This window comes from Cebidichthys violaceus, unplaced genomic scaffold, assembly GCF_023349555.1.
Source record: "Cebidichthys violaceus isolate CVI_PGR_0920_01 unplaced genomic scaffold, fCebVio1.0.p SCAF_528, whole genome shotgun sequence".
Classification (NCBI taxonomy): domain Eukaryota; kingdom Metazoa; phylum Chordata; class Actinopteri; order Perciformes; family Stichaeidae; genus Cebidichthys; species Cebidichthys violaceus.
In genome coordinates this window covers 7501-22500 of record NW_027176737.1, presented here as the reverse complement: position 1 = coordinate 22500, position 15000 = coordinate 7501, and the positions used below count along the sequence as shown (strand labels likewise).

General features: G+C 44.7%; 1 protein-coding gene across 1 annotated transcript in view; it reads left to right on the top strand.

Annotated features, from left to right (window-relative positions):
• The window catches only part of LOC137888239 (SH2B adapter protein 3-like), a gene marked incomplete at its 5' end in the record, with an annotated part of 26654 nt that overhangs the window by 6148 nt on the left and 5506 nt on the right, over window positions 1–15000 (top strand). Inside the window, 1 exon segment of the mRNA XM_068731587.1 lies at window positions 12474–12536. Coding sequence (XP_068587688.1) covers window positions 12474–12536 — 63 coding nt within the window.

The window sequence follows — 15000 nt, the reverse complement described above, 5'->3', positions numbered from 1 at the left end:
GCGCCGTCATGTCTTATCAAACCATCACAATTAGTCAAAATGTTCTTCTGCGTTCTTGTATTTACTTTCACACGTTCTTCTCGCCACATCTCTGTCGAGTTGTTTTTTTGGGGTTTTTTCTCTCTCTCACTGTCAGTGAGAGAGGAGTTTGCAAACATCAGTGGAAAAATACTTTTTCCACCAAGCGGTCTCTGGTGTCCATCTGTTCTGCGTTACTTGTTGTACTTCGGTCTCTCATATGGCAACATGCAGCGTTAATTTGGCTCTCGCTGCATACCACAACTAAGGCTCTGAGCATATGGGCCCCAGTCAGCTGAACCAGAGAGAGAGGAAAGAAAAGAAAAAAAGAAAAGAACGAAACAACCGAGAGAGACGCAGCGGCAGGAGACACCAGAGAGAAAGACTAAACGTTAGGTCCACAAGCCAGCCAATCGGAGGCCGGGCTGAGATCAGGAGGCTGTTTTTAGTCTTTATTATGTTTCTAACGCAAAGGTCTGCGAACTTCTTACGAAACATAGTGAGCACGTAGCTGGTGGACTCTTTGTATACTGTGTCATGCACACAAGTGCCCACATGGACTGCAAAGGTGTCAAACATGGACCGTTGCATTTGTTGGACATGACATTGTTTCGGCTAAATTCTGCTTCACATAAGAGTTATTTTTCATCATCGACATGTTGTTCTGTTTCAGCCGGTTATTTGAATGTTTAGGCTCCGTTAAACCAAGTCCGATCTCTGAACCTGTCGGTGTGATGACGGAGATAGGTCTCTGGGTTCTGGTGTAGCCGGTGGACATCCGGGCCGAGACTTCCCTTTTTTTCCGTGCGCTGCTCATTGTTTACAGTCCGGTCAGCCGCTCCAGATGCGAGACCGGAGCGAATTTTAAACCAATAAAAAAAAAAAAAATGTAAATCATCGTCGGAGGAGGATAGCCGGTCGCTTCCCAGATTGCGTTTCAGCCATTATGTCCCGCCTCTTTTGCTCTCCACTAGAACCGGTTTACCTGCATTCAACCAAAGCCTGCTCAAATGCGATTGGTCAATATGTCACTCGGACTACGAACAGAAACCGTCTCGCCCTGTTGCCTACAGATTCTGCATCTGAACGCAAAATCGCTTTATATAGATTAGGCCGTATCAAACCAAGCAAAATCCATATTTTCTCACATGCAAATTGTGAAATGTGGGTGACTGTAGCTAAGTGGAGAGCAGGACAGAGGGTCGGCGGTTCGATCCCCGGCTCCTGCTCTGCTAGTCTCACGTCAATGTGCCCTTGAGCAAGACACTTATGTGCGTATTGATTGGGTAAGGGCATGCTCATTTGAGATTGTTTTTTTAATGGCAACACTAGGGCCTTTGTCAACCTAATGGTCATAAACCATTCACCATATCATTGAATTTAAAGGACATAACTTTGAGTGACTTGTAGAAACTCTTTTATTGCTAAATTTAAGTTTTGAGTTGAAAAAAAATAGCCGATTCATTGACGAATAGATCGGCAGAAATGAATATGCAACTGTTTTGATGATAAATCATTTTGCAAATAAAAGTGATCTCGTTCCAGCTTCTGAAATGTCAGAATTTCCTGCTTTCCTTTTTATCTTTATGTGATGGTAAACTTGATATCTTCGGGTTTTTGAGACCGTTTGTCGTAATAAGACATTTTAAAAACGTTTACTCCCAGATGTCCAGTCGGCTTCTGTTGATTAATGTGTTTCAGAGCAGAGATTTCCTCTTCAGAGAGAGAGAGAGAGAGGAGAGAGAGAGGAGAGAGAGAGAGAGAGAGAGAGAGAGAGAGAGAGAGAGAGAGAGAGAGAGAGAGAGAGAGAGAGAGAGAGAGAGAGACGGGACTTTAGTTTCATTTTACGTCACAACGGTCTTTGTTTCTCAACCACAAAGTCAAAATCTTTTTCTTTTGAGTTCCATGAAACCTAGAAATTCTCCCTTGAAGTGACTTGACTGAGTCATATAATGGATGACGACGTTTGCACCGCATTTGTATATGGTGTGAATATCGTGCAACAGATCGGTTGGTTCTTACACGACACATCGTAAAAGTGAAATGATAGACGGTGAAGCGTGACAGTCGGTCTTTGATTAACAGAACCAGATTACTAGAAGGCTCTGGTTGACTTTCTCTCCGCTGACATGGCTGAACTTGTCCCTCACCTCCTCCTAAATGTGCATCACATGGTCTTTATCTTGTAGAGGAGGGACTTCTTCTTCTCGAGAGAAATTGGGGAAACAAAGCTTCTGGAAAGCTTCAGGCTGCCACCCCAGTTGGCTCTGAGTTTGGAAATTCCTCTGGAACAATACGTCTGGCTTGTTGGCGTGATGCCGTTGATTTGAGAAGAAACGCTGTGACTCGAAACTTGAATTTGCAGGGTTGCATGAGAATATTGATTTTCCCAACAAACGTAGCTCCACCATGGAGGTTATTGTGTTATGCACATGCAGTTGTTTTTGGTTAGTTTTCCAGAACCTAAGATGACATCTTTACGTTACATTACAGTCATCTTAGCAGACGCTTTTTATCCAAAGCGACTTACAATTCGGTATCTATCTACACACCGTAGGCACAGCTACGGGAGACATTTTGGGGTTAAGTGTCTTGCTCAAGGACACATTGACATGAGACTAGTAGAGCAGGAGCCCGGAATCGAACCGCCGACCCTCTGATCGAAAGGCGGCCCTGCTCTCCACTTAGTCACGGTCACCCATCTCACGTTGATGCTTTTGTCCAGCCAATGGTCCAAAAAACCCAAAGGCTTCTGAGCAGAAACAAGCAAAAATGAGCACGAAATGAAATCAATGAGCCGAATCTGGATCAATAAAACCTTAAAGATACAGTTGTGGTCAAAAGTTTACATACACTTGTAAAGAACATAATGTCATGGCTCTCTTGAGTTTCCCCGTTATTTCTACAACTCTGATTTTTCTCTGATAGAGTGATTGGAACAGATACTTCTTTGTCACAAAAAACATTCATGAAGTTTGGTTCTTTCATGACTTTATTATGGGTTAACAGAAAAAGTGATCAAATCTGCTGGGTCAAAAATATACATACAGCAGTGCTAATATTTGGTTACATGTCCCTTGGCCATTTTCACTTCAATTAGGCGCTTTTGGTAGCCATCCACAAGCTTCTGGCAAGCTTCTCGTTGAATCTTTGACCACTCCTCTTGACAGAATTGGTGCAGTTCAGTTAAATTTGATGGCTTTCTGACATGGACTTGTTTCTTCAGCATTGTCCACATGTTCTCAATGGGATTTAAGTCAGGACTTTGGGAAGGCCATTCTAAAACCCTAATTCTAGCCTGATTTAGCCATTCCATTACCACTTTTGATGTGTGTTTGGGGTCATTGTCCTGTTGGAACACCCAACTGCGCCCAAGACCCAACCTTCGGGCTGATGATTTTAGGTTATCTTGAAGAATTTGAAGGTAATCCTCCTTCTTCATTATCCCATTTATTCTCTGTAAAGCACCAGTTCCATTGGCAGCAAAACAGCCCCACAGCATAATACTACCACCACCGTGCTTGACGGTAGGCATGATGTTCTTGGGGTTAAAGGCCTCACCTTTTCTCCTCCAAACATATTGCTGGGCATTGTGGCCAAACAGCTCGATTTTTGTTTCGTCTGACCACAGAACTTTCCTCCAGAAGGTCTTATCTTTGTCCATGTGATCAGCAGCAACCTTCAGTCGAGCCTTAAGGTGCCGCTTTTGGAGCGAGGGCTTCCTTCTTGCACGGCAGCCTCTCAGTCCATGGAGATGCAAAACACGCTTGACTGTGGACACTGACACCTGTGTTCCAGCAGCTTCTAATTCTTGGCAGATCTGCTTTTTGGTGGTTCTCGGTTGACTCTTCACCCTCCTGACCAATTTTCTCTCAGCAGCAGGTGATAGCTTGCGTTTTCTTCCTGATCGTGGCAGTGACAAAACAGTGCCATGCACTTTATACTTACAAACAATTGTTTGCACTGTTGCTCTTGGGACCTGCAGCTGCTTTGAAATGGCTCCAAGTGACTTTCCTGACTTGTTCAAGTCAATGATTCGCTTTTTCAGATCCATGCTGAGCTCCTTTGACTTTCCCATTGTAGCGTTTGTGGGCGTTTGTATCCAATGAGCCCTATTTAAATGGCCTCAGAGAAGTCACCAGCTGTAGTCACTCATAATCACTCACAAGAAGTTAAGAGGCCATGCTATGAAGCTCATTTCATTGACACAACTTTCTAAGTCACTAAAATTGCTAATTCATGTTGCTGTATGTATATTTTTGACCCAGCAGATGTGATCACTTTTTCTGTTAACCCATAATAAAGTCATGAAAGAACCAAACTTCATGAATGTTTTTTGTGACAAAGAAGTATCTGTTCCAATCACTCTATCAGAGAAAAATCAGAGTTGTAGAAATAACTGGAAACTCAAGAGAGCCATGACATTATGTTCTTTACAAGTGTATGTAAACTTTTGACCACAACTGTATGTAGTCTCAGTGATCGGAAATGTGGATCCTTGCCACAGTTTCCCACTATGTCTCAGGATAAGTATGGTGAGGTATCTACAACACAGGACAATTGTCCCAGTACTGACAAATATGAGTGCTCTTCATAGATTATTAAGCTTTTCATGCTACATTCGGTCTTATTCGTGTGTAATTTAGCATTTTGCTTCTTAATTAAAAGTCCCACCACCATCAAGTTGGCTTGAGGGATTATTAAGACCGAGTACAAAACCAGTGTTGAGCCAAAGTCAGCAGTAATGACTCTTTGTGCGTCACAAAGACGTCCTACCAAGTTAAAACCCACACATTTTCTATTAAAGCACTTGCTGTAAATACAACTAACGGCATCAAAGGACTGCAACCTCTCAGATGTTTCTGACTGCTCACAGTAAATCACTAGATGATCTCTTCTCTCAGCTACGGTTAGGGTATGGAGTAGACAAATCAAAAGACACGTCTGACCCTTCAAGAAGCCGTACTGGTCTCCTGATCCTGATCCTCGGTCTTCCGTTCTTCGATATATAACGAGAGATGTAACGCGATATGATTTCTGTGGACGTGTGGGATTGAAAAGCTCATGTTGTGGGCAAGAAGTTTACAGAGCGGATCCTTTTCAAGCGACCGTTTGTTTATGCGAAGCAGGGCTCTGCCCACGCCGTTCTCAGGAGACGAGCCCCGGCCTTCACCGAGTATTTTTGGAATATTGAACCCGACTTGCGTGATCTCTGGGATGAGGCCGCCAAGAAGACCGTCGGCCCGTCTCGTGGAGGTCACAGTGTTCGTCGTCGTAACGCTTTGTTAGTGGTCGGGTTTGGAAATGTTGTCAGTGTTCTTTGACGGGCCTCTTTGATGGCTTTCGAGGCTGCGGTTCTGGTCCCGCCTCAGATTCCGGTGGAAGCAATGATACGTGAAACCTGCTCTTCACTTATGCAAGCGTCCTGGATGGGATCGTGTTCGGTCGATATCCCTCCACGAACACCTGGAGTGGGAACACACGGAGATGTGGGGTGTTTTCATCTTTAGTCCCGACTAGTTTAAGAATCACTTCGTTCGGCTTCTCTGGCTCTTCTTTTTAGTTTGGTTTTCTGTCATTTTCTCAGTCCAAAGAAGTTAAGCTCAGATGTGGAGGACACGGTTTACTGGAGATGGCAGCTTTTCACCTCAGTTGTGGCTTTTATTTGGATTTGTTTGGATTCAGTTGGAGTCTTGTGTGTGTTTTTTTTTGTTTGTTTTTTTGCGTGTGTGTGTGTTTCAGCGTTACAAAAATCTATAGAAACATCTAAAGGAAGTGGAGTGGTTAGAGTCATGTGGTCAAGATGTTTGTCAGATCTCTCGGTCTCTCTTTCTAGTTCTGTCTTTAGTGCAGCAGCGTCTCTCTCTGTCTCTGTCTCTCTCTCTCTGTCTCTCTCTCTGTCTCGCTCTCTCTGTCTCTCTGTCTCTGTCTCTCTCTCTCTGTCTCTCTCTCTGTCTCGCTCTCTGTCTCTGTCTCTCTCTCTGTCTCTCTCTCTGTCAAAATTTCAAATTCAAATTTCAATAGCTTTATTGGCATGAAAGTTTAGAAACAGTATTGCCAAAGCATCAACAAAATTAAACATACAATAATATTAATACACAATAACTCTGTCTCTGTCTCTCTCTGTCTCTCTCTTCTCTCTCTCTCTCTCTCTCTCTCTCTCTCTCTCTCTCTCTCTCTCTCTGTCTCTATGCCTACAGTTATGAATGCTATATTTCAATACAAAGTATTGTATAGTAGTATTTAATCCTTCATGCATCTGAAATCTTTCACCCCCTGTCATAACATCTCAGTTGGACTCTATCCAACTGACTGTGTGTGTGTGTGTGTGTGTGTGTGTGTGTGTGTGTGCGTGTGCGCGTGTGCGTGCGCGCGCGCACGTACGCGTGCGCACGTACGCGTGCGTGCGTGACCTAGAATCACAGTGCCAGTGCACATGACCTTGCAGTGTTGCATGTGGAAAGCCCCAAAAGAAAAGCTGTGCAACACCCTAACCCAACAGTTTTCTCTTGGCCTCTGTCCTTCCTATTCATCAATACAGACACACACACACACACACACACACACACACACACACACACACACACACACACTATTATGTTACCGAGCAGCATTGTGCCATGGTTGGAGTGGGTGTAATTGCAGTGAGATTAAGATACTTTCCGTATCAAAGGGTGTTTGTATTCATGTAAACACTTGTAGCTCACACAGTTCGTCTTGTGGCTCTGTCTTGACTTTAGGACTCTCCGTAGATTAACAACATGGACTCTATACTCGGTGCACCTAGCCGAGGCTGATGCGGTCCGACACGACCGCATCAGCCCCCCTCGTGAAGGCTCTGATTTTAGAGAGGTGTTCACTTCAGCAGGATGCAGTTTGTGGTGGTGTTCGACCGGAGCCTCTGAAATGATCGTACAGTTGAATCGACGCGTTTCCTTTTTTTAACTATCGTCAACAAATCAATTACCATACAATACCCCATCCACTAATAATGAAGAGTTCATTTCAAGCCATTTAAGAGCATTATGGGCTGTGGAAAAGGTATTACATTTCGCTTTATGTGGTATTAAAAGGCCCGTGTGAATACTTCTGTATATCTCCTCTCTCCTCTTCAGCCATCTTTGTTGTGAGTCACGTCTCCGATCCCACTGAGCCTCCTCCTCCCCTCCTCACTCTCTCTCCGGGCGAGTCTTCAGCCTGGTTTCCATTACAGAGCCAAACACAACTAGCATCTTACTCATTATCCGTCCCTCTCAGTTTCCCCCCCTCAGAAAAAGGGGAGAGGCGGAGAGGATTTGTCAGTTGTGGCTGAAGCGTCTCGCTAAGCAAACAGTGACTCTTGATACGCCGTTATAAACATTTGGAGTTTTGCTCTGGCGCTGGCGAGTCCCACTTGGCTCTGGCTCTCGTGTGGAAAATGTTATCGTGGCAAGATCTCCAGCCCTGCGTAGACCTGGTTCTGGCTCGGCGCTATCGGGGACCGGTAGTTATACGGGGCAGAAGTGCAATACAATGGTGTGGCACATGGGGCGGAAGGGGAGAGGAAGGGCCACGGGAGATTTTCTTTTCCCAAATTCTGGGCAATTCTGGGCATTTTTTTTGTAGTTTTTAAAAAATGAGTCGCAGCACATTTCAGCAGGTATAATCAGCCAGGACTGCAGCCAATGAATATTTTAACTATATATTAATTTACTCTATAGAATGTCCCCAAAATGTCAATCAAATCATCTCATTTGAAAAGCTGTAACAAATGCATTTTAATCAATTATCAAAATAATTTTCCGGTTAATTTTTGAAAACTGTGTTTGTTCATGTTGGTTTATTTAAAGGACAAAGAAGCCACTATTTTGTTATCAAATATCAGTTTTTGGTGTGTAATGTGATTACTCTCGGGGGGGGGGTGGTAAGAGTTAGTTTAGGAATCGCAAAGAAAGAAGTCGACAACAGACGTGGTGAAGAATCGACTGTAGGGAAAGAGAACAGTGATGCGTTTACTAATAACACACACACACACACACACACACACGCACACCCAGAACTGATCGTCACTTCACACGATCTGTGTTCTGGGTTCTCGGTGAGCCGCTCTGGTCGTTTTTTTTTTTCCCCGTGATGTTTCAGCTGCGCTTTGATTAGCTCTTGTCCCGGGGGGGGGGGGGGGGGTCGTTGTGAATTTGCTGCCGTACTCTGGGATTGTTTGTCTTGGGTGGAATGGGGATGAACTTCAGAAGCAAAGATTAAGATTCAAATTGGAAAATAATCCAAAAAATCTTAATCGTTTATCGCACTGACCTCGAAACATCCTGCCGACCGTATCGGCAGAAATCTACTCCATCTAAGAGAGTTTGGAAAGTTATACCTCTTTTTTTATTTTTTTTTATTTTGGCGGGGCATTTTTTTTCTCTTTTGATTCGATAGTGACAGCAGAGAGGTGGCAGGAAGTGAGGCAATGAGAGGAATCCCCCAGTCAGACTCGAACTAAGGCTTACATCTCAAGCTGCGCTGCTTCATACAGTAGCTACTAGATTTAAGCCCAAGATCCACCTTCACATGTGTTACCACTCCAGTGCAATGTGGGAGTGTTTGTGCTTTCTTATGGCATTTAAAAAAAACATAATTTAACTGCCAAAGAAAGTCATCTTTCCTTTACTCGAGATAATTCAAAGACAACACTTTCAGTAGTTTTCATTAGGACCCGTTTTCGGTGGTCTTGATAACAAAAAGTAGTTCCAATGTTGAGTCCAATGACATCGCCTCAGTGATTATAAATGAGCTGCTCTTTAAACAAACTTGATTTTCCTGATGTTGGTAAATCTTAGTGTCCGACTTAAAGCCGACGTCGCCTCCCGGCTTCCGGTTTGTCCGCATTAGACCCAAAACGTCACGACTCTCCCCTCCCTCCTTCTTCTCTCTCTGTTGCTGATTAGTCTTTTCTGACGACTAATTAGCTTTCATGGAAACAACACCTGGTTCTGTGAATTGTGTGCGCGCTGTCCTTAACGTCTGCATATTTGGCGTATATATATATCGAATGTTTCTGAGAAGTATGCAAGCAGGGCAGCGCGATGCACTGACACATTTATCCGTCATTGAAGGGCTGACAGGTTTCCTAGAACACACTCATCTCTATCAGCGTTTGTAACGCCACAACTAGTGCGTGCGTGCGTGTGTTTGTTTCCCCACATCCTCCGCGATGCCACAGTTAGAGTTGATTGTGAATGTGATCTGATCTCCTGGCTGTCTGTACTCCACCTATGTACACGGCCCAGAAACCAGTACAAAGAGATCGTGAAGCAGCTGATCTGATCTTAAACACAAACGGCGTGAAGTAAAGCTGAAACACATTTCATAGTAAGCTGCAGTCGTGTTAACTTACCGAAAATACAATGTAAACAAATAAAACCGATGGTTGATTTAGTAGATGTCGCCATTTTCATGCGTTCGTGTGATCACAGCTGCAGCTCTGTGGACGTAATGCTGATCCAACAGAAATGTGAAGAGCCACAGAGAATAGGTTGAAATGTTCTCCTGTGGGGCCTTTAGTGTTTTTATTTTTATGTTATCAGTCTACTCTCCAAATCCAAAGAGACCCACGGAGCTTTGAAACAATCGAACCTTTTAAACCTTCTAAAAGCAATACAGTTAAAAACGACGTGAATAAACATTATTCAAAAAATATTTAAACATTAACTATTTGTACCCCGTTAAGACAGCGGCTCCCTCGTGTTCAACATTATTATCTTTTACATATCACAATCCAGATCGCATCCATAACATGAACTAGCCTATTGCAGCGCAGAGCAAAGGCTTTTCCACGCTCCGTGGAAACTGGTTTGTAATTCCGGATTTAAAATTCACTTTTTTTTTGTGATTAACGGAGCTCAGCGGGCGGACATGCTGCTCCACCGGAAACATCTCAAAATGCACAGCATGGCGCTGATTCCAGAGGGTTTTTATAACGTCCTAGTTCTGGCGGAAAGTTTGTTACATCCGCTCCTTCAGTCGTCGATATACTCGCCGTTAGATCTGATTAACTGCTGCGTTACAGTTGAACCCAGCCTGTCGTGGAGGACACCAGGAGTGCGCTGGGATCTGAGGATCTATTTCTGTCCCACCAACTATGAGGCGGGGGGGGGGGGGGGGGGGAGAGAACCCTCAGGAGTGTTTATCTGTGTGACACAAACAGCAGGTGGTGGATGGAGGTCTGGTGGGGGGGGGGGGGGGGTTGAAAACAATGGCAGCTGCTACTGATCACCATGGTGTTAGCTTCTGTAGCTATCGTATAAACACGTGGAACAGTTTCTCTTCACAAGCGTATCAAATGTTAATACGGTAGCCGTCCGTCCATGCTGATTCCACAGAAATCTCTCACAGTGACTTTTCAGAAAGTAGTGGAGGCGTTTGGACCGACGAGCCGTATGCTCCCTTAAAGCGGATGGAGACGCGCTTTTCTTTTTTCCTCTTTGTCTGTGAAGGACGTGTTTACGTTTGAATGTAAACTTGACTGGTTGTGGTTCAACAGAAGAAATGAGATCCTTTTCAATGAAGTCCTTTCACAGGTTTTGTTGACAATAAGAAGAATGAAGACCAGACGCGTCCTTTAAGTGCGCAGCAGGAAAAAGATGATCGCAACCCGAGACCAGGGGAAGTACAGACAGATGTGTCGGTCAAGGTCTCCTCTGCCTGATAAGGCCCTGATGGGTGGTGCTTTAGTGTGTGTGTGTGTGTGTGTGTGTGTGTGATAATTGTGCATACACACTTTCCAAAATCTCTCCTGAGACCAGTTTGGTAACCCTGCAGAGTTTTAAGGTCAGTCCTGCGCGCGCGCACACACACACACACACACACACACACACACACACACCCACACCCCTGACAGCGTTGGCTACGCTGACCCTCGGAGGGATAGTGGAATGTTGAGTGTCAGTCAGTTGCCGCGGCGACGGCCTTGAGAAAGGGACCCTGGGAAGATCGTTTTGGACTCCAAACATCCTGTGTGTCACCGAGTCTGTGTGTATGTGTGTGTGTGTGTGTGTGTGTGTGTGTGTGTGTGTGTGTGTGTGTGTGTGTGTGTGTATCACCGAGTGTGTGTGTGTGTGTGTGTGTGTGTGGGTTTGTGCGCTCAAACTGTAGACGTGTTTGTGACTGTGTGGGTGAGCGGTTGCAGGGCTCCATCTCTGTTTGTTTGTGAGCTGCTTTCATCACTGTTTATGCCGCTGCTTGCTTGTAGGTGTGTGTATGTGCGCGTGCACGCGCATGTGTGTGTGCGTGTGCATGTGTGTGTGCGTGTGCGTGTGCGTGCGAAGCAGTTGTTATTTTTTTTGGTTGGTCAGTGTCGGTGCCTAAAATGTATCTGTTGATTGTTCGTATGCGTTATGAATTTATTTGACAGCAATAATGCTGATTAATCTACGCTAAGAACAAACATCAGTGCAGCAGTAGAACAGTAGGCTGTTCACTCTGCACTTTTTGTTACTGTCATTATTAACATAATTGATTCATCTTTACATTTTATCTGTCAAATGTCAAAAAACATGGTGAAAACCGTCATCACGGTCCATAAAAAGCATCTAAATATCTTTTAATTCCCAGTGAAATAAAACTGAGAAATCCTCACATCAGACGACTCGTTACTGCGTTTCATATTCACAATATCAGTCCTGTGTGTGTGTGTGTGTGTGTGTGTGTGTGTGTGTGTGAGTGTGAGAAGTTGAAACATAGTAGTGAAAGTTGACTCAATCTGAAAAGAACCAGCAGTGAAAAGTGAAAAGTCATTACAGGGTCATATTACTGAGACAGATCAACATCAGCTTGAGTTGCCAGAACGTTGTTAATCTGCCAGTTGTTCTTTTGTTCAAATATCGAGCTCTAACACTTTCATTATGAGTTTAAAAACCACAACCTTTGGGTTTGAATATTTCACATAATATTCCATCATATGGTTTAACTGAAGAGCTCCAACAAGCTGATAAGGAAAACGTGTGATGCCGTCTTGACTACTTTCCAACCTCAAAGCTATCAAAAGGGAACCGGAGTTTAAGGAATTAAGAGATCACCAAACCTAACGTCTCTAATCTAGAACGTTCAGTTTGAGCGTCACGTGTTAATTGTGTAAAATAGGTCATCAACACATCGTAACATGGAGTCACTGTGGTTGATGATAAACTGGCATTCATTACATGTGAACGGGCCGTGAACCCAAAAGAACACCCTGTAAAAACACAGTACTTCAGTACTTCTCGTATCTGCGTCGTACTTCTCGCTGAAGCTCGGAGCTCGCGGTAACTCTTCACCGCCGTCACACAGTGGCAGGAGGAGGAGGAGGAGGAGGAGGAGCGGCATCTCTCTGGGGCCCGCGGACACAAAGAGGAGCGGTAATTGAAGACGTTAATGAAGGGTTTCCTAAAGGTTTCGCCGCCTCGTGACTGTGTCTGTTCTCTCTGTTCCTCCCTCAGCCTCTGGAGCGTTCGCACGTGGAGGAGGAGGAGGAGGAGGAAGGCGCCGACGGGACGCGTCTCGTTAGCTGTTGTTTTTCCGGCGGCCTCTATAGTGAAGGATAAAGTTACTAGTCTAAAAAAAAAAAAACCCTGTCGCACTCACACCTGCACACCAGAGGCACGGCTTTAACGCCAGTAGAAATGCGTCTGACTCGCCTGGTTCTTGGCGCTGGTGAAGTGACGCTCTTATGCTCTTTGCGTCGTCTTGTAATCATTTTGCGTCTCTTTCTTGGCTGCGCGTTGCGCACCGTTTTGGGGTCTGGTTTTGGATGTCTTCGCGGTCGCTTCGTGACTCTCTGGAGTCGTTACCTTTTGGCGCCTCTCTGTGGTCACTGCGCATCTTTGCTCTGGTGTTTGCGTCTCTGGGGTCTTTTTGCACTTCTTTCGAGTCTTTTTTGCGTCTTTTTGTGTTTTTTTGTTTTGTCTCATTTTCAAGGGTTTTTTTTTCTACCTGTGGTCGTCTTCCCTGCGCACTCTCCACACAGTTCATTTACGCTCATGCATTTTTCCCACATTGCTTGGTTCTGTTGTGTAAGGACACATTCTTCTAGTTATATGCAGAAAAGGAAGAAAAAGGGCAAGGCCTGGTCTGTGTGTGTGTGTGTGTGTGTGTGTGTGTGTGTGTGTGTGTGTGTGTGTGTGTGTGTGTGTGTGTGTGTGTGTTTGTGTCTCTAGGGAGTATTACAGACTACTTGCAGTTATAGGAACTGTGCTGTGGGCTTAAACTTGCTCCCCTGATAAAGTTGATTCACAGAAATCAGGCGTGTTATGTTGTTGCTCAACCAGTCAGACATCTGCTGCCTTTTTTTTCTTCTTCTTCTTCTTCTTCTTTTTTTTCTCCCCCACCACAGGCACATATGGTTCCTCAAAGATGCTCTTAGTCAGAAACTCATTCACAATCTCACGATAAATTCCTCTGAATGAGCGCACTCACCGACACGGAGTCCATCGCCTCGTTAGCTGTTCATGGTGTCGACGGTCTTTCTCTTCCTCTCCTTGTTCTAATTTATTCTGGCATGAGATAAATCAACTAATTGATTCATTGTTTCAGCGTTTCATGAACCTATGAAGCACAACTTATTTCATGTATTCATTCCTCAATTTGTTTTAGTTTTTTACTCTTTTTTTTCATTATTTTTTTGGTGACATAGTATCTCGTATGTATCTTCTGCATGTGTGCACCGGTTTCCTCTGAGACTACATGTTGATTGTATCTTTCTGCACGGGACGGTTATAAGAAAAGCCGAAGTTTTAAGTGGAATTTTGAAGAAGCAGTAAATATCTCTGAACATCCTGGACTCGCGAAGTCGGCTTTGGCAGCGATTTGGTCGGAGTGTAACTATTAGTCAGTTCCTCATTCACTGACTCAGATCTCTCTAAATGAGTCACATCCCCTCTCATCTCTGCGTCACGCTGCCTTTTATTGATAGTATTATTCGCTGTGGTTAGAACAGTATTTGGAGTTTAGAGGGTTCATTCACATCACTTGAAAGCTGAGGAAACTGGGCGAGTGGTGGGGGGGGGGTGAATCTATTCTTTTGAGACGTGTGTGTGTGTTTTTATGTCTGTGTGTGTGTGTGTGTGTGTGTGTGTGTGTGTGTGTGTGTGTAGGATTATCGTAGACATTCCTCAGGCTCACACACTGTCACATAGACTCAAGCTCATCCGGTGCACAAAGCCCTGGAATCCGTCCTCCCTGCTCTTTCTTCTGCTCCTCATCCCTCCCTTTTCTCCCACCCAACGCCGCGTCTTTCACTGTCTCGTCTGTTTCCTTTTGCTGCTCTTCTGCTCTCTCACGCTACACCCCCCCCCCCCCACACACACACACACACACACACATACGTTTGTGCCCGTGGAGTTGATGTAGCTCGTTAGCCTCCGCTGTGTGCACTTCTCTTTAATCAAAGATCCTATATTATGAACATAGTGTGTCATAGGAAACTCAATTTTAACTTTATACAAAGCTGCAACAACTGGTAATGCACACAAAGCAAATATCACACACACACACACACACACACACACACACACACACACACACACACACACACACACACACAATAGTTCTAAACCCTAAACAGGAGTTGCCGGCTCTCTTGTCTTGACACGTATTATTTTTTTTTATCATCTGTCAACCAGCCTTCATTTCAGAAGTGACCTCTGACCCAACATGCCACAGGCCCGCACACATGGCTGACCAAGTCATCCATCCGTGTGTGTGTGTGTGTGTGTGTGTGTGTGTGTGTGTGTGTGTGTGTGTGTGTGTGTGTGTGTGTGTGTGTGTGTGTGTGTGTGTGTGTGCGTGCGTGCGCTGACGCCACCGGCTCCGTTAGCACTTGTTTGCTTAAGGGGGCTCGAAAAAAAAAGGCACCGCTTCATTAGTGACGTGTGATTTAGTTTGAGCGTCTGTAGTTGTGCAGCCATGGATGTGCGCGCACACACACACACACACACACACACACACTAGCCGCTTCAGGGCCACCTG